Below are 20,215 nucleotides of genomic sequence, written 5' to 3'. Positions count from 1 at the left end.
GTGTCCGTTACTAACCAGCGCCCGATGCACAACACCGGCAGAGTCACTGCACTCAATGTGATTATCAAATATTATATAATATCAAAAGGAAACAAAATACAAACTTTGTGTTTGTATTTCTGCATCCATGTAAGTGCTACAAACCAAAACCGGAACCATGCGGAACAGTTACCGAGCAAATCAGCAACAAGTTGTTTGTAAATCACAGCTGCCAAACGGTTCAAACGCAGTTCCCGGGAAATCACACACAATAACCGCTATACAAAATGGCCGCCAGAAGAAAACACACACAAACAAAAGTCTTCAGCTCCTCAAATTATATAAAATGTAACCCCATTTAAAATGATGTGTTGTCTTAACTGATACACACACTCTCTGTATTTATTTTAACCCTGTATTTGTGTTACAATCTCTCAGTGTTACACTCTGTTTTGACAACAAACTTATTAATACTAATATTAAATATTAATACCAAACGTTTGCCTTTACAATAAACTCTGGCCCTACACTTTTGATAACACAAAATGTAGGTTATGTTCTAATTCTAAATTAAATGCTTGGACCACTCAATTTCATGGGCAATTAATATTAAAAGTAACAAATTCAATAACAAAGTAAAAAAAATGGTAAGCAAAAGTAACAAACTAAGTTCAGGATGCAGGGTGGTGGTGGTGTCAAAGAAGAAGACTTAAAGGCAGGCAGTTCCACGGAAGCACCCCAAAAAAATCACAATCCTTATATATAATAAGGATAAAACCAAGATATATTTATAGATAACATCAACAGTTTACTTTTTATTTTTTATTTTAATAAAAATGCCTGCTCAGTTAAATAATATTTAAAATTATATTTCATAAAAGAAAAATCGATTAAATTGGCAGAAATTAAAATAATTATGTGTGTGTGTGTGTGTGTGTGTGTGTGTGTGTGTGTGTGTGTGTTTGTGTTACATTTATTATAGAATTTTCTACATATATGATCTACTTAACTGTTCTACTTATTTCAGCATATTTTAACAAATGTCTTCATTCCTTTCATCCTTCATTTACTCACTCCCTCTATATATGCAATTGTCAGGATTCTTTCCTTTTAAAGGAAAGAATCCTGACAATTGCATATATAGAGGGAGTGAATCCTTACAGTTCCCCATTTTCCTTGCACCTTCCAAAGCATACCAGTAGGTGGACAGTGGGCTGGAAATTCTATAAGCACTACAGTATATGTTCAACTTGGGTAAAGCAGTAACCAGAACGAATTGTAAAAGCGAAACCGATGGCTTTAACTGGCTTTAACTACGCTTCAGTATAATATTATATTTAAATAATATTTTTTTTTTTTTTGAGGGTTTAATTTGAAATTATTTTCCTGTGATGTTGTTTCCGGCTTCATTGCACTTGCAAAGCGGTTGTTATCTCCTAGCAACAGCCCAACGCTTGGCGCGCGCGCGGTCACTGATGCTGTTCAAATATCCAAATATTCAGTTTGTCAGTGAGCTGCACACATCACTGTTACAGCTTTACATAAAGGTCTGCATTTGATTTGTTTTGCATCATTTTTATATATTTTTTATCCGGTTTGCTTTTTATAAGCCACATTGAAACATCATCATCTTGGCTCACTAAAATACTTTTCTGATCGTACTGCCAGTAATCCTGATATAAAACTGTATAACAGCATTTCCTAGATTATCTCCTGGATAGATAGATTATTATATTTATTATATGGGAGAGAGATTATGTTTATTATAAATATATGAGAGAGAAAGAGATATAGTATCGGTGGGCCATGCATTTCACACCTAAGCCTTCAGTGGTGTCCTACCTGAGTCAATCCACCTCTTAATTCCATCACTATGATTCCACGGCTTTAGAAACCATCGTTATTATAGAGAAACGCAGTATAACAGAGTGCTGCATCACCGACTGGTATGACTAGTATTTATACCGTGAGAATGAATGCCATTACTAAAGCAAAAAACCCGATGAACACAATTCAACAAGTCTCCTTTCACTGTAGCCACAGCTGCACCACTGCATTACATCATCGCTATCACAAGCGTCAATGTGAAGATTGCTGTACATTAACAGAACTCGCCTATCTCGAATAAACTGGGGTATATTGTCTGGAAGAATGGCCCAAATCCCATTGACTAGATACTGTATGCTATTCTAATAGAGATCCACCCCAAGAGATTTGCAGCTCTAATTGCTGAAATCCTATAATTACAAGTTACAGATACAATTACAAGGACCTTTACTCGCAATCGAAAAGTTATTCTCGTAAATGTCCTTGTAATTGTACCTGTACTTTGTAATTATGTCTTCTTCTTTGTCAGCCATTGTGGAATGAAATAGCTGTTAAATCCACATATTTGAGCTTGTGCACTCCTCTGTGTTTGTTATCATATAATCTGGAATTCAAATAGATTTATGTTTTAAGTACATTAAGTAATGGACCTAAAACAATATTCCAAATTGTTCAGATTCTTCAACTATTAACTTCAGATGTCAAAATATAAGTGTGCAATCAAACCGTGACATGATGTTATTATAAACACACCCAAGCAACACTAAGACCAAAGAGTTGTCCAAACAGATCAAAGACAAAGTATAGATCAGGCTTGATTCCAATAAATCCATAATAATAGAATATATGTCAACACTACAAATCCCACCAAAGGCCACCAATCAAAGCTCACAAGCTGGTTATCAAACATTTACCAAAGACACCAAAGATAACACTGAAGAAGCTGCAAAAAATCCACAACAGAAATGGAAGCATACTGTATGTCCTCTAAACTGTACACTCTACATAGCAGGTCTTTATGGAAGCATGGGCAAAAAATAACAACTGTTTAAAAGTAAATAATTAGGATATATAGTTAGAGTTCAGCAAACCTGTGGCAGACTCTCCAAACACCTGAAAAAGATTTTTTGGCCAGCATGGGAAACGTTGACGATGTCTAGGACAAACCCCACCCTTCCCATCACCAAAAGAACACCATCCCCACGGTGAAGCATGATGGTGGTAGCATTTGGCATGATTTGAAGATTGCTGTACATTAACACAACTCACCTATCTCAAATTAACTGGGGTAGTTTTTGCCTGGAAGAATGGCCAAAAATCCCATTGATTTGGATATGCTATACTACTAGACATCCACCCCAAGAGATTTGCAGCTCTAATTGCTGAAATCCTATAATTACAAGTTACAGATACAATTACAAGGACCTTTACTCGCAATGAAAAGTTATTCTCGTAAATGTCCTTGTAATTGTACCTGTACTTTGTAATTATGTCTTCTTCTTTGTCAGCCATTGTGGAATGAAATAGCTGTTAAATCCACACAAACATATTTGAGCTTGTGCACTCCTCTGTGTTTGTTATCATATAATCTGGAATTCAAATAGATTTATGTTTTAAGTACATTAAGTAATGGACCTAAAACAATATTCCAAATTGTTCAGATTCTTCAACTATTAACTTCAGATGTCAAAATATAAGTGTGCAATCAAACCGTGACATGATGTTATTATAAACACACCCAAGCAACACTAAGACCAAAGAGTTGTCCAAACAGATCAAAGACAAAGTATAGATCAGGCTTGATTCCAATAAATCCATAATAATAGAATATATGTCAACACTACAAATCCCACCAAAGGCCACCAATCAAAGCTCACAAGCTGGTTATCAAACATTTAACAAAGACACCAAAGATAACACTGAAGAAGCTGCAAAAAATCCACAACAGAAATGGAAGCATACTGTATGTCCTCTAAACTGTACACTCTACATAGCAGGTCTTTATGGAAGCATGGGCAAAAAATAACAACTGTTTAAAAGTAAATAATTAGGATATATAGTTAGAGTTCAGCAAACCTGTGGCAGACTCTCCAAACACCTGAAAAAGATTTTTTGGCCAGCATGGGAAACGTTGACGATGTCTAGGACAAACCCCACCCTTCCCATCACCAAAAGAACACCATCCCCACGGTGAAGCATGATGGTGGTAGCATTTGGCATGATTTGAAGATTGCTGTACATTAACACAACTCACCTATCTCAAATTAACTGGGGTAGTTTTTGCCTGGAAGAATGGCCAAAAATCCCATTGATTTGGATATGCTATACTACTAGACATCCACCCCAAGAGATTTGCAGCTCTAATTGCTGAAATCCTATAATTACAAGTTACAGATACAATTACAAGGACCTTTACTCGCAATGAAAAGTTATTCTCGTAAATGTCCTTGTAATTGTACCTGTACTTTGTAATTATGTCTTCTTCTTTGTCAGCCATTGTGGAATGAAATAGCTGTTAAATCCACACAAACATATTTGAGCTTGTGCACTCCTCTGTGATTGTTATCATATAATCTGGAATTCAAATAGATTTATGTTTTAAGTACATTAAGTAATGGACCTAAAACAATATTCCGAATTGTTCAGATTCTTCAACTATTAACTTCAGATGTCAAAATATAAGTGTGCAATCAAACCGTGACATGATGTTATTATAAACACACCTAAGCAACACTAAGACCAAAGAGTTGTCCAAACAGATCAAAGACAAAGTATAGATCAGGCTTGATTCCAATAAATCCATAATAATAGAATATACATAGCAGGTCTTTATGGAAGCATGGGCAAAAAATAACAACTGCTTAAAGTAAATAATTAGGATATATAGTTAGAGTTCAGCAAACCTGTGGCAGACTCTCCAAACACCTGAAAAAGATTTTTTGGCCAGCATAGCAAACCCCACCCTTCCCATCACCAAAAGAACACCATCCCCACGGTGAAGCATGATGGTGGTAGCATTTGGCATGATTTGAAGATTGCTGTACATTAACACAACTCACCTATCTCAAATTAACTGGGGTAGTTTTTGCCTGGAAGAATGGCCAAAAATCCCATTGATTTGGATATGCTATACTACTAGACATCCACCCCAAGATATTTGCAGCTCTAATTGCAGCAAAAGGTGGTTCACCAAAGACTATGTGAGGTGATGGTTTCCAGTTTCGATTGTGTCACAAAAGAAAAAATATTTTATACCTTCAGAGTGGTAGGCATTTGAGTAAATGAAATGGCACCAAAAAAAATACATTTTAATTTCAGGTTGCAAGGCAAAAAAACCCCAAACAAACAGGTAAATACTGTCAGGGATTCACCCTGCCACGCCCCCCTCTGTAGCTGTCAGGGATTCACCCTGCCACGCCCCCGTCTGTAGCTGTCAGAGATCCACCCTGCCACGCCCCCCTCGATAGCAGTCACGCTGCTTCCCAAGATTACCGACAGCTGTGGCTCATGAAAGATCAGACTACATAAACTCACGTTCTTGAGTCACAGGCTGTCGGTCGTTATATTGTCAAGCTGGACAATCACGTGGCTGCTCGACCGCTGGCTGTATATGTGAATTCCACTTCCGACTTGGATAACTCATTGCCGAAGGCTTTATGGATTATGCTTGGGACATTCGAACTCATAGCGGGCAACGCGTATCGAGCGGATGTCTTTGTTTGTTGTTTTCAACGGCTTATGAGTGTTTTGTGTTGTACGGTTGTTGAAATAAAAGGACAATGATCGGACTATATCGGCTTCCGCGTCTGCAGCCTGACAGAACGACCGACCTATACCGAACGCGGATTCGCCATTCCGCGATTCCGACCGCAACGGATCGGCAGCTGAACCCGGCTTCGGATTTCCTCCGGAAGCTCAGTGCCGCTTCTCGCGGTTCAGATCCACAGAAGCCGGATCATGAGAGCGCGGCTGCGCCACGCCCCTCAGAGAGCGCGAGGGGATTACCGGCTCGTTACTCGGGGAAAAAAGACGAATTGGGCGGATTTCTGCAAGGCATCGGCGAGTATGTGGCTGTTAACATTTCCCGGTTTCCTTCCGAACGAGCCAAGATTGCCCTCTGTATTTCCCTCCTGTCTGGAGAAGTTCTTGCCAAAGCCAGCTCACTATGGAGCGCCAAAGGGGGCAAATTCGGCTCACTCGCCGAATTCAGCGGGCTGCTTCTGGGGAAGTTGGGGATAGAGGTGGTGGATCTCCACTACAGTCCCCTTGAGGAGGAAGGTGCTCCATTCCAAGGTTCTCAAGAGCACGCGGCTCCGTGCCGGATCTCCCATGAGCCTGCAGCTCAGCCCCAATGTTTTGATGAGAGGGCTGCTTCATCTCAGGGTCTCTACCAGCGTGCTGCTGTGTTCCGGGGTTCTCGTGGACGCACCACACCATCTCCGAGCGTCGGCGAGCACACCATGCCGTCACAGAGCTTCTACAGGCGTGCCGCTCTGTTCCGAGGTTCCCGTGGGCGTGCCACGGCGCCACAGTGTCTCCAGGAGCGTGCTTTCCCGCCACAGAGTCTTCACGAGGGCGCCGCGCCGCCACAGAGTCTTCACGAGGGCGGCGCGCCGCCACAGAGTCTTCACGAGGGCGGCGCGCCGCCACAGAGTCTTCACGAGGGCGGCGCGCCGCCACAGAGTCTTCACGAGGGCGCCGCTCCGCCACAGAGTCGTCACGAGAGCGCCGTGCCGCCAAAGAGTCTCCAGGAGCATGCTTTCCCGCCACAGAGTCGTCACGAGAGCGCCGCGCCGCCACAGAGTCTCCAGGAGCATGCTTTCCCGCCACAGAGTCGTCACGAGAGCGCCGCGCCGCGCCGCCACAGAGTCTCCAGGAGCATGCTTTCCCGCCACAGAGTCGTCACGAGAGCGCCGCGCCGCCACAGAGTCTCCAGGAGCATGCTTTCCCGCCACAGAGTCGTCACGAGAGCGCCGCGCCGCCACAGAGTCTCCAGGAGCATGCGTTCCCGCCACAGAGTCGTCACGAGAGCGCCGCGCCGCCACAGAGTCTCCAGGAGCATGCGTTCCCGCCACAGAGTCGTCACGAGAGCGCCGCGCCGCGCCGCCACAGAGTCTCCAGGAGCATGCTTTCCCGCCACAGAGTCGTCACGAGAGCGCCGCGCCGCGCCGCGCCGCGCCGCCGCAGAGTCTCCAGGAGCATGCTTTCCCGCCACAGAGTCGTCACGAGAGCGCCGCGCCGCGCCGCACCGCCAGAGTCTCCAGGAGCATGCTTTCCCGCCACAGAGTCGTCACGAGAGCGCCGCGCCGCCACAGAGTCTCCAGGAGCATGCTTTCCCGCCACAGAGTCGTCACGAGAGCGCCGCGCCGGCGCCGCCAGAGTCTCCAGGAGCATGCTTTCCCGCCACAGAGTCGTCACGAGAGCGCCGCGCCGCGCCGCCAGAGTCTCCAGGAGCATGCTTTCCCGCCACAGAGTCGTCACGAGAGCGCCGCGCCGCCACAGAGTCTCCAGGAGCATGCTTTCCCGCCACAGAGTCTTCACGAGAGCGCCGCGCCGCCACAGAGTCTCCAGGAGCATGCTTTCCCGCCACAGAGTCTTCACGAGAGCGCCGCGCCGACACCTCCGGTCACAGAAGGCGAAGTGACTCCTCCGAGTCCCTCTCCAGACGACGCCTCATCCCAGAGCCCCTTCCAAGGCGACATCTCGCCCACGGAAAGCTCCGCCCAGCTCCAGGTCCCTCCAGAGAGCTCCGCCCAGCTCCAGGTCCCTCCAGAGAGCTCCGCCCAGCTTCAGGTCCCTCCAGAGAGCTCCGCCCAGCTTCAGGTCCCTCCAGAGAGCTCCGCCCAGCTTCAGGTCCCTCCAGAGAGCTCCGCCCAGCTCCAGGTCCCTCCAGAGAGCTCCGCCCAGCTCCAGGTCCCTCCAGAGAGCTCCGCCCAGCTCCAGGTCCCTCCCGAGAGCTCGTCTCCGCTCCAGGCTCCTCCCGAGAGCTCGTCTCCGCCTCCGAGCGACCCCACGAGCTCGTCTCCGCTTCAGTGTCCCAAAGAGAGCTCCACTGATGTCGTGGACCTCCAGGCGAGCCCTTCTCCGCTCGTGGATCTCCAGGCAGGCTTCACCTCATTTCCAGGCTGCTCAGTAGGCTCCGATCTGCTCCTAAGGGTCCCAAGGAGCGCCCCTACGCCCAGGGGTTTCCCTGTGCACTCACCCCGGCTCCAGGACTGCGAAAGGGAAGTTGAACCGCTGTCCCCGGGTTCCACCGACGGCGACGGCTCGCCCCCGGGCTCCACAGAAGGCGACGTTTCGCCCCCGGGCTCCACAGAAGGCGACGTTTCGCCCCCGGGCTCCACAGAAGGCGACGTCTCGCCCCCGGGCTCCACCGAAGGCGACGTCTCGCCCCCGGGTCCTCTTCAGGGCGAAGGATCGCATCCAAGCTCCACGCAGGGCGAAGGATCGCATCCAAGCTCCACGCAGGGCGAAGGATCGCATCCAAGCTCCACGCAGGGCGAAGGATCGCCCCCGGGCTCCACAGAGGGCGACGTCTCGCCCCCGGGCTCCACAGAAGGCGACGTCTCGCCCCCGGGCTCCACAGAAGGCGACGTCTCGCCCCCAGGTCCTCTTCAGGACGACGGATCGCCCCCAGGATCCCCGCATGGCGACGTCGGTCCTCCAGGTCCCTCTGACGGCGACGTCGGTCCTCCAGGTCCCTCTGACGGCGACGTCGGTCCTCCAGGTCCCTCAGAGGGTGGTACGACGTTCCTGGTCTCCGCCTGGGATGTCCTTTACTCCCCGGTCATTGTCATGGTTGGCGTCCAGTTCCGGTTCCCCGCCATGGAGGTCGCTCCAGCTCCAATCCCCGCCAGGGGCTTTACTCAGCCTCCCGTCAGCACCGAGGGCGTGGCTCCGTTCCGGATCCTCCTGCAAGGTGTTGTCCCATGCCGGCTCTCCGCAGAGGTTGCTCCCAGGCGTCTAAGGAGGCCTTCCTCGGAGTGCCCTGGCCCGCCTGGCATAGGTGGGTTTTGGGGCGTCAGGTGTCGCCCCTGGAGGGGGGGGTACTGTCAGGGATTCACCCTGCCACGCCCCCCTCTGTAGCTGTCAGGGATTCACCCTGCCACGCCCCCGTCTGTAGCTGTCAGAGATCCACCCTGCCACGCCCCCCTCGATAGCAGTCACGCTGCTTCCCAAGATTACCGACAGCTGTGGCTCATGAAAGATCAGACTACATAAACTCACGTTCTTGAGTCACAGGCTGTCAGTCGTTATATTGTCAAGCTGGACAATCGCGTGGCTGCTCGACCGCCGGCTGTATATGCGAATTCCACTTCCGACTTGGATTACTCATTGCCGAAGGCTTTATGGATTATGCTTAGGACATTCGAACTCATAGCGGGCAACGCGTATCGAGCGGATGTCTTTGTTTGTTGTTTTCAACGGCTTATGAGTGTTTTTGTGTTGTACGGTTGTTAAAAATAAAAGGACAATGATCGGACTATATCGGCTTCCGCGTCTGCAGCCTGACAAATACCTTGTAAATACACTGTGATTTATTTTAGAAACAGAAGTGAATACTTTGTTTGATGTTTAGAGCTCTCTACAGTGTTGAGCGCTATGTTTTCCGGACAGTCTTTGCTTTGGAAACAGCTGAAATGCCTCATCTTAATGGAAAGATGTAGGAATGTGAACCTGCATGGTGTGTTGTGTTGTATGAGCCTGGTTTGCTCTGAATGCCAGTGCGTGAGGCGAAGGTTAAATCTTTTTATGGATGAATAGGTAATTCCAAATAAAGTTTGTTTTTTTTTCCAAATAATATTTTATAAAAAATAAAAAAATAAAAAATATTATATATATATGTATCTGTAGCTACAGTAGGTCCCAAGCCCGGATAAATTGGGGAGGGCTGCGTTAGGAAGGGCATCCAGCATAAAACATGTGCCAAATCAAAACGTGCGGAGGATCCGCTGTAGCGACCCCTAACGGGAGAAGCCGAAAGAAAGTTTTATTCCTTATTTTTATGTTTTTTTTCTCCACACTTCCTATTCCTAAACCTGAGCAACTCGACATTTGCAGACTGACATTTGCAGAAGAGGGGCTGCCACGCACTGGTAAACATGGCCTTGTCCCAACTTTTTTGAGATGTGTTGATGCCATGAAATTAAAAATCTGATCAGATTTGTACATTCAAGCTGTTGTTTTGGCCAATTGATCAAATTGACATATTTACCAAATATGTTCAATGACCAGCAAATTCATTTAGCACAGCAATTATAAAATGGTTATAGTCATTTAGAAGGCAGTGCATTAACACAGAACAGTTATTAAACTGCATGCTCAGAACAGAGCATTCAGAGTGCCTATTATATAACTTTAACAACTGTAATCAATAGGTAGCTTTTGCTAGTTAAAATAACCCAGATAGTAAAATTTTGTAAGTAATTATTATGTATTTTGTAATTTAAGTAAATTAGCTTTCCATTATATTAACCCAGCCATTAGGGAGGCACAAGCCTTAGTGTCTTAGTACCGGTCCCAAACCCGGATAAATAGGGAGGGTTGCGTTATGAAGGGCATTCAGCGTAAAACATGTGTTTAACATTTTTTTTGTTCGTGTTATTGTTTTACAACAACACGAATAAGAATTTAATACCGGATCGTCGAGGCCCGGGTTACCAACAACCGCCACAGGTATCGTTAGCCAACAGAGTACCGGTGGAATTTGGGCTACTGTTGGCCGAAGGAGGAGAAGGAGAGGAGGAAGACGTCCACAGAGATGGCAGGGAAAGAAGAAGTGTAGGAGACTGGAGGTTCAGGTTGGTACTTTAAATGTTGGTACTATGACGGGTAAAGGGAGAGAAATAGCTGATATGAAGGAGAGGAGAAAGGTAGATATGCTGTGTGTTCAGGAGACCAAGTGGAAAGGGACTAAGGCCAGGAACATTGGAGGTGGGTTTAAACTGTTCTATCATGGTGTGAATGGAAAGATAAATGGTGTAGGGGTGATTCAAAAGGAAGAGTACAGTAAGTGTGTAGTGTAGTGAAGAGAGTTTCTGATAGGGTGATGAACGTGAAGCTGGAAGTTGAAGGGATCATGATAAATGTCATCAGTGTCTATGCTCCACAAGTGGGTTGTGAGATGAAGAAGAAGGAAAGATTCTGGAGTGAATTAGATGAAGTGGTGGATGGTGTACCTAGGAAAGAACGATTGGTGATTGGTGCAGACTTTAATGGGCATGTAGGTGAAGGGAACAGAGGTGATGAGGAGGTGATGGTAGGTATGGTTTTAAGGAGAGGAATGTGGAAGGGCAGATGGTGGTAGGTTTTGCTGAAAGGATGGAAATGGCAGTGGTGAATATGTATTTTAAAAAGAAGGAGGATCATAGGGTGATGTATAAGAGGAGGAAGGTGCACACAGGTGGATTATGCTCTATGTAGGAGATGCAACCTGAAGGAGATTGGAGACTGTAAGGTGTTGGCAGGGGACAGTGTAGCTAGACAGCATCGGATGGTGGTCTGTAGGATGGTTTTGGAGGTGAAGAAGAGGAGGAGAGTGAGGACTAAGAGAAGAATAAGATTTTGGAAACTGAAGGAGGAAGACTGTAGTGTGAGGTTCAGGGAAAGGTCAGACAAGGGCTCTGTGGTGGTGAAGAGGTGCTGAATGATTGGGAAACTACTGCAGGAGTGATAAGGGAGGCAGCTAGAAAAGTACTTGGTGTGACATCTGGAAATAGAAAGGTAGACAAAGAGACCTGGTGATGGAATGAGGAAGTGCAGGAGAGCATAAGGAGAAAAAGGTTGGCAAAACAAAAGTGGGATCGACAGAGTGATGAGAAAAGTAGGCAGGAGTACAAGGAGATGCGGCAGCAGGTAAAGAGGGATGTGGCGAAAGCCAAGGAAAAGACATATGAGGAGCTGTATGAGAAGTTGGACACTAAGGAAGGAGAAAAGGATTTGTACCGATTGGCCAGGCAGAGAGACCGAGCTGGGAAGGATGTGCTGCAAGTTAGAGCAATAAAGGATGGAGATGGAAATGTGTTGACTAGTGAGGAGAGTGTGTTGAGAAGGTGGAGGGAGTATTTTGAGCAGCTGATGAATGAGGAAAATGAGAGAGAAGGTTGGGTGGTGTGGAGATGGTGAAGCAGGAAGTGGATTAAGAGGATGAAGAGTGGAAAGTCGGTTGGACCAGATGACATACCGGTAGAAGCGTGGAGATGTTTAGGAGAGATGACAGTGGAGTTTTAAACCAGATTGTTTAACAAGATTTTGGAAGGTGAGAAGATGCCTGAGGAATGGAGAAGGAGTGTGCTGGTACCGATCTTTAAGAATAAGGGAGATGTGCAGACCTGCAGTAACTACAGGGGAATAAAGTTGATCAGTCACACCATAAAATTATGGGAAAGAGTAGTGAAAGCCAGGCTGAGAGAAGAGGTGACCATCTGTGAGCAACAGTATGGTTTCATGCTGAGGAAGAGCACCACAGACGCATTATTTGCTTGAGAATGTTGATGGAGAAGTATAGAGAGGAGCTGTGGTATTGTATGAGGAAGTCAGGTGTGTCAAAGAAGTATGTGAGGGTGGTGCATTACATGTATGAGGACAGTGTGACAGCAGTGAAGTGTGCAGTAGGAACGACAGACTGGTTCAAGGTGAAGGTCGGACTGCATCAAGGATCGACCCTGAGCTCTTTCCTGTTTGCAGTGGTGATGGACAGGTTGACAGACTAGGTCAGACAGGAGTCTCCCTGGACTATGATATTTGCGGATGATATTGTGATTTGTGGTGAGAGTAGTGAGCAGGTTGAGAAGAGCCTGGAGAGTTGGAGGTACGCGCTGGAGAGAAGGGGAATGAAAGTCAGTAGGAGTAAGACAGACTACATGTGTATGAATGAGAGGAAGGGCAGTGGAGTGGTGCAGTTGCAGGGTGAAGAGGTGGAGAAGGTGGTGGAGTTCAGGTACCTGGGGGCAACAGTGCAAAGTAATGGAGTGTGTTAGAGAAGTGAAGAAAAGAGTGCAGGCAGGGTGGAGTGGGTGGAGAAGAGTGACAGGAGTGATTTGTGATAGAAGAGTATCTGCAAGAATGAAAGGGAAAGTTTATAGGACTGTGGTGAGACCTACGATGTTGTATGGATTAGAGACAGTGGCATTGAGTAAAAGACAGGAGGTGGAGCTGGAGGTAGCAGAGCTGAAGATGTTAAGGTTTTCGTTGGGAGTGACGAGGATGGCCAAGATTAGAAATGAGTTTATTAGAGGGACAGCACATGTAGGACGTTTTGGTGACAAGGTGAGGGAGGCGAGATTGAGATGATTTGGACATGTGCAGAGGAGGGACATGAGTTATATTGGTAGGAGAATGCTGAGGATGGAGCCACCAGGTAGGAGGAAAAGAGGAAGACCAAGGAGGAGGTTTATGGATGTGGTGAGGGAAGACATGCAGATAGTTGGTGTGAAAGAGGCAGATGTAGAGGACAGGGTGGTATGGAGACGGATGATCCGCTGTGGCGACCCCTAATGGGAGCAGCCGAAAAAAGAAGAAGAAGAAGAAGAAGAAGAAGAAGAAGAAGTAGAAGAAGAAGAAGAAGAAGAAGAAGAAGAAGAAGAAGAAGAAGAAGAAAAAGCTCTCCGTTTTATTGAATATAATTGTTTGTTAAACCCAGTGGCAGGCGCTTATCTGCTGGCCTAAACACTATCAGGAGCACTGTCCTACATTTACAACCTAAATTCTAATATTTGTTCCATGAAATTGTATTAATTTATTCCCAATAGTTTATTCTCCTAATTTCGTAGCCTTTCTCTTGGCTGCACTGCTTCCAGTACGTGTATTTGGATGTTAAATTTTTTCGACTGGCAAAAGCTCTGCAGACATTAATACATCTGAGTTAGACATTTTTTGACACCTACAGAGGAAGAAAAATTTATTTGGTCTCAGACATATTTTAAAATCTATTTTAAAGAAAAGCTAGACATCGTGAGGAGAAGTCGGCCAACCCCGCTTGTCTCAGCCCAGGAAAGGGTTTGTTCGCCACTTCCAGACCAGTGAATGTGAGCGGTACCACTGGATTACAGCCTCTGAGGAGCGGTGCAAATTATAAGTATGCATCTCTGGTGAGTAGGTTGTATTTTATTTAAATTTTTAATGTTTTTGTCATGTTATTAGACAAATATTGATCCCTCCATATGTGAGAAGCCTCTCTCTCTGTAATGCCACATGTTGTTATATTGCGCTTTTGTATAGTATTGATGGTTTCTATAATTGTGAAAAGATAGTGGTGGTCCTCACTGAGGGCCCAGGTACCAAATGCACGGCCCGTTACTGGTTAAACCTCTTTAGTTTCTAATTTGCCTTCATTCTAAACCGATGTATTAAGCATGGACTGACATGGATGTAATTTAAGTGACGGTTTTGTCTGATGATCTTTTCCTTCTGATTGACAGCTTCAGTGAATTAGTTTAATCATGCAGGAACAGGATCTGTATTTATCTTTATTTATTACTTTATTGTTTATTTTTCCTAGTTTTTACAGCTTTAAAAAAAAAAGTTTTATAGTAATGGCAATGACAAATTTATTGGACATGCTAAATAATTTGACTCTTAAAACTTATTTTTTTCCTTATAGAGTTTTAGCTCTAAATCCCTACTTTTTGTGTACTGTTGCGTTTTCTGTGCACTACTTCTGTGTCCATGAGCCCAATTCTGGCTGTGATGTGGACAGTATATGACAGAGATGGTGGTGGTGGTGGTGGTTGTTGTGTCCGGCAGATGGAGCTATGGGACCTTCCTTATAGAGCCCTACCGGACTCCTTCACTGACGTCAGTGAGAGACGCGAAAGAGGCAAAAGAGCGCTCGGAGGAAACGCGAGAACAGAGCCGGAGAGCGAAGAGACCTCGCGTGCACTCGATCACTGTGTGTGTGCGCGCGTGTGTGTGTGTGTGTCTTTGTGTGTGTATGTGTATGTGTGTGTGTGAGTGTGTGAGAGAGAGAGAGATCGAGCGGTCCGGCGGGAGAGTCGCTCCTCTGTCCCGCGATGGCTGATCTTATCCACATGCACGACTCCTCGGCTGCGCTCGTGAACCGGTTCGCCCGCAAAGGCGCGCTGCGTCAGAAGAACGTGCACGAAGTAAAGAACCACAAGTTCATCGCGCGCTTCTTCAAGCAGCCCACCTTCTGCAGCCACTGCACAGACTTCATCTGGTAAGAAGGCACCAGCCTGCACTGCCTTGCAAAAGCAGCTCGCGTTCAATGCAAACAAAAACAAACAAAAAAACAAAAAAGAACTTTAGAAACTTTACCGGCATTAATGCAAACTTTCAACCAAATGCAGGACTGAAACCTGAAGAGCAATAGCTTCTTTCTTTTTTTTCCTTCCCATAAACTCAGCGCGCCTCCGGGTTTCTGGCTGTCACCATTACGCACCAGGACGCACCAGTTCTCCTCTAGAAACGAGCCACACGCGCGCGCTTAGTTCAAATCGACTGGACTGCACTTTAATGCAAATGCGCATTGATTGAAATTATAGACATGCATGATCCGAGACATACAAAAGGACATGCATGCTATGTAAGTAAAAGATACATAGCCTACTAAAGGTGCAAAAACATCTTGATGGCAACATCAGAGCGATAAGGAGTCTTTCCCACTGAGAGAGATGATGTTTAATACACTCTGATCAAAACATCTGCGTTGATGTCTTGCTATCTTTTTTTTTTTTCACCTTTGGTGTGAATCTTTCACCTGTGGATACAATATTCCTGAAGTAAGACTTTGCATGCACCATGTTATGGTAAAAGATGGTAAAAGAAGCATCGCGAGAGCATTGCCTTCTTCTAAAGTGTGCTTAAGGACTGATTTCTGCTTTTCCTGCTTTTCTGTGATGCTGTTTAATATGTACATTGTAGCTTAATAGTTAAAAAATTGGACTCTGGATCGGAAGGTCTTAGGTTCAAATCCCAACATCGCCAAACTGCTACCGCTGGGCCCTTGAGCAAGGCCCTTATTAAGTCGCTCTGGATAATTGGGTCTTCTAAATGTCGTAAACGTTTTACCCAGTGCATATTAAAATAGACATTTTAGAGCCTATGCACTCAATTTACAATGGTTTAAATGCATAAATGCCTAATAAACATGCAAAACATGCAAAAAATCTCCTTGATAGTACCATTCTGGCATCATGGGTACATACTAGATAGTCCATTAGGTACTGTTTAATTCTGTGAATGTATAATGTACACTTCAGTACTCTTCCATGCTGCCGAGCTTTCAATCAAGAGTCATGTTTTTGTATCATCACTGTTTTTAAATGGTGAAGTGAAGCTTGTTAGGTACATCAGTGTTCCTCAAGGTTCACTATTGTGCCATAATTAATTTTAAATGTATACTATATACACTGTATATATGTCTTCAGGTACAAATCGTGTTGCAATCCAGGAGCAAAAAAAAGTACTGTTTAATACCTATAGTAGTCAGATAGTGTATTCGTTATAGTCTAAATAAATCCTTCCTTGAATTCCATTCAAATAAACTGAATAAGAATAATTTTTTTCTCTTGCTTGCGAAGGGAACTACATCCAATCATATAACTATTCAATGGATGTGCGATAACTTTCTTTCATTTATTTATTGTAAATATATTTAGAATGATTCAGATAATTGCTGTATTTATTGAGGGGTTTTTTGGAGTCTCTATGTGGAGACCTCAGAGAGGGTTCAGGGAACTGGAACGCTTTTAGGAGGATAAGAAGCTTCTAAGCTTTGAGTCAGTCTAAATCATTTAATTATTTAATAGATCCTGTAATATAGTTAGATATGAAAGCTGGTCCTTAGAATGTCAGTATTGTTCAGTAGAATTGTGTATGTGTACATTTTGCATCAGGGCACAAATAGAATGATTTTTATCTGTCAGTGGGAAGCCAGAAGCTAATTATTTCTGCATTTGCATTCTACTACTGCTGTGATTCGACATGTTTTGCAAATATTAATTTATATGCGTGTGTCTTTTTTTTTTTTTTTTTCAAATCAACAGGGGATTCGGCAAGCAGGGATTCCAGTGCCAAGGTAATGTGCACATTGTATGTGTGTGTTTTGTGTGCTCGTGTTAAAGGTAGCATATTCACTATAGTGTACCACAATCATGTGTGTGATCAGCTTGTGGAAAAGACAGTAGTTATAAACTGAGCAGACGTCACTTTTATTGCCTTCCTGTAATAATACTAATATGTAACCATTGTTGCAGATGTAGGGGTTATAATGCCTTCATTTGTTTAAGCATCATGTCATATTAAGGAGATTTACTCCGCTGTAATGTGGAAAGTGTGGCGCTTGCCAGGCCCTGGCCCCGTTTGCAAAAAAGTGCATGTACAAATGTCAACACAAGATGGATGGCAACTCTTCTGGAGAGAAAAAAAAAGTGAGAAGTCTGATAAACACTGAAAGCGTATCCTTCCTCAGTAGTGAATAAACGGCATCCGTCCATGCTCACTGATTGCCTAGTAAAAGCTGGAAGCTAAAATTTGCTGGAGATTAAAACTTGTGGGACTCTAGTTTGTGTTTCAAATGGTCCGGTGGCATTGACGTACAGAAAATTTGTCTTTGCTGGTTTTGTGTTATTGTTTTTTTCCTGGTTTGAAGGTCTGACACATATTTATCACCCTTTACCACCCCCAAGATTGATTTGTTTATTAAATACAGAATGACCCAACATTCCTTTTAAAAAGTGTAGTTATGTTGAATGTTGTAGAACAACCATTAAACAAACTGTTATCGTTTAGTTTTTCTTTTTTTTTTCCTCATAAAGTTAACAAGGCAAAAATACACAGTGTATCATGCTACTAAGTGTGCTGACAATAAAGACTCCTTCCCAAAAATAAATATCTTAAAGGAATCACTATGCTAATGGTTACCTCGCACAAGGATGCAGGAGCTGGTACTATACCTTCCAGCAATGGCGTGTTCTCATGGGACAAAAGGTCTCTTTCTGACCGATCACAGTCAGGCAGGTATAAATATGTATAAAAGCAGCCAATATCATGTTTTTCACCCAATGTCATGCACATGATTTTTGTTGCATGTGTACTTCATTATTGGAATTTTTACCCTTATTTCATTTGTGTCAGAAAAGAAGAAGCACTGTCTTGAACTACTCAGAAAATCCTCGAAAATTTTGATCTTCAGCAAAACACACTGGACAGATCCAGAAAGAAGGGATATGAGCTAGCAACAGATGGCAAAGGCATCAATGCTTGTTAATTCCCAATCAGATTATCTCTTTTCACCTGGTTCATTTTCCATAAGCTGAAGTGTGTGTGTGTGTGTGTGTGTGTGTGTGTGTGTGTGTGTGTGTGTGTGTGTGTGTTTGCCTGGCATCTACTTTTGTGTGTAATACTTAACCTGCTGGCTCCAGGACAAAACAGAAGGCAGTTAGTCTCTATCTCAGAAGGTTTGCTCTCAATACCTCTCATTATACTAGCCCTGTTTTCACAAGGTCTCAAGAAGCAGCGTGTAGTGCCGTGAGATGTTCACCGAGTGTGAAAATGGCCATCAAGATAAGAGATAAATTGGTTAAAAGCCTCTGATGTGCCTGAAGTCAGATTCCCCAGTGGAAGACTCTTTTATTAAATAGGATTTTAGCCACTACATAGAGCTCTCAAAACCAAACACCTCAGCTTCCCTTCAGCAATAACACAGCACACCCACACACCCAAGGTACTCTTCTGAAAAGAACAGAACCTTTAATGTGTGGTCCAAACTTTTTTCTTAATAGACTAAATTTCTCAATAACAGGAGTTATTTAGAATAACACAAATTATAAATTACACAATACATATGAAATGACAGCATCTGGTCTCTTTTATCCCAAAGAATATAAACAGTTTTATTTGTAAATCAATCAAAGGTTTATTAAGAGCTGCAGAGTTCATTTAGGTATAAGGAAACTCAATAATGTCAACATTGACCGGCTTTATGATATCATTAGTAATGAGTTCTGAAAATTTTATACACAGATTATATCATGTTAATGACTCGAAGGAGGCCAATCATCATTTAAAACAAATCAGTCCAGTAATCAGTCCAGTGTGGGGTAAAGGAAATGCTTTGAAAGAGTTAGTGGTTGCTGACACTTTGCAATAGGTAAGCTGCATTACTGGAAAATATAGGACACACCCAGAAGGCAAGTTTTCATTGCTTAGCCATCATTTGCCTTTTTTGGACTCTCTGTTACTCACTGTTACTGGAACTTTTGTAACTCTAACAGGAAATTCTCAGTTGAGTAGTTTTGGTTGTTTTGTTTATTTCAGCTCGACTTGACAAAAATAACTGATACAGTACATATGACAATTAACAGACATTGTTGCATTGTTGTTAAAAAATGTATTGGAAGGTATAAGGATCTCAGGATTAAAAAAAATGGAATAAAAAAAGGTGTAAAAACCATGACAATGTGTTGCTGTGAATTTACAAAATACATTTTGTCTCAGTGTTTATGTTTTATAATGTATTGTTAAGTATACATGCAGAACTTGTAGCTTATAGGGCTCTGTGCAGAACATTAAACCAGTGAGAGGTTAAGTAAAAAAAAAAAAACATTCAGAATGTTTCAGACATTCAGATGTTTTAAGAAAATTGGTTGTTTCTAAGGGTTTGAGGTGTGTTTCATCAATAGTGATCTCAAAATGAGGGGTTAAACTGACCTGAATCACTGGTATCATATACTCTTTGATATAAAACACTGATGCATTGTTTGTTATGAAGGTGCATTTCGTTGACCGAGACAACATGTGCGCATAGGATGCGTCTTAAAAAAAACCCTGCTGCCATCAAGCCTGCTTCACATAATTGTGCAACAGAAGCTTGCTGACAATCGGCTTGACTGCTTAGAAGATGTGAGTGTTGATGGAGATGAAGCTTACAGATGGTGCTACTGATGGCTGGTAGGCTGTGAGAGTTGGAAACTGTCGGATAGTTGACAGGAGGATCAGGCAGCAAATGCATGTTCTTGGACTGAGTAGAGAAATGAGATGAGGAAGATGAATAAACGGACTTCCTGAAGACTTTCAAATGAATTTTATGGTTTTTTGTTTAAGTTAACTCTGGAAATGCATTACAAAGTTCTTAGAATGATGTAGTTTGATACAAGGACAAACAAAACAGAAGCTCAGGAACCCGGGCAACTTTCCTGTCTTTTTCTCTGTATTTGTAGTTGCCCGGTGGACAGGTTGGTTTAAAAGAAAATGTCTATGCTCAAGATGATGAAAAGCAAGTGAAATGAAGTTTGATGCCAAACTGCCACATATTTCATGTTTCATATTTCCTTCCTAGCTTGTAAAAAAAAAAAAAAAAGGCTAGCCAGACTTGAATATTATCTATCTAAGAACATAACACTACATCAATGCTTTAATCTTTGGAAAAGACTTTTTGTCAAGACAAACA

The 20,215-nt window shown here is 43.8% G+C and overlaps 3 protein-coding genes across 15 annotated transcripts in view; 1 reads left to right on the top strand and 2 right to left on the bottom strand.

Annotated features, from left to right (window-relative positions):
• Positions 1–290, bottom strand: part of cep112 (centrosomal protein 112) — a 138,605-nt gene extending 138,315 nt beyond the window's left edge. For 4 of the 11 annotated variants that reach the window (XM_083565809.1, XM_083565808.1, XM_083565800.1 and 1 more), the window contains exon 1: positions 173–272. The gene's annotated coding sequence lies outside the window, so the exon portion shown is untranslated. Of the gene's footprint in view, positions 1–15 lie in introns of all 11 variants that reach the window. The other 7 variants (XM_083565806.1, XM_083565799.1, XM_083565801.1 and 4 more) reach the window with 4 other exon arrangements.
• The window catches only part of LOC310739668 (protein HID1-like), a 484,702-nt gene that overhangs the window by 136,073 nt on the left and 328,414 nt on the right, over positions 1–20,215 (bottom strand). The window lies entirely within an intron of this gene.
• prkcab (protein kinase C, alpha, b) overlaps positions 14,553–20,215 on the top strand; it is a 169,829-nt gene continuing 164,166 nt past the window's right edge. The window contains exons 1-2 of one of the 2 annotated variants that reach the window (XM_083565842.1): positions 14,553–14,983; positions 16,812–16,843. In XM_083565842.1, the coding sequence (XP_083421968.1) occupies positions 14,817–14,983; positions 16,812–16,843 (199 nt within the window). In that variant the 5' untranslated portion in view covers positions 14,553–14,816. The remainder of the gene's footprint in view (positions 14,984–16,811; positions 16,844–20,215) is intronic. The other variant, XM_083565843.1, reaches the window with a different exon arrangement.

This window comes from Silurus aristotelis, assembly GCF_946808225.1.
Source record: "Silurus aristotelis genome assembly, chromosome: 17".
NCBI classification, from domain to species: domain Eukaryota; kingdom Metazoa; phylum Chordata; class Actinopteri; order Siluriformes; family Siluridae; genus Silurus; species Silurus aristotelis.
The sequence above is the reverse complement of the archived record's forward strand: the minus strand, read 5'-3'. Positions and strand labels throughout refer to the sequence as shown.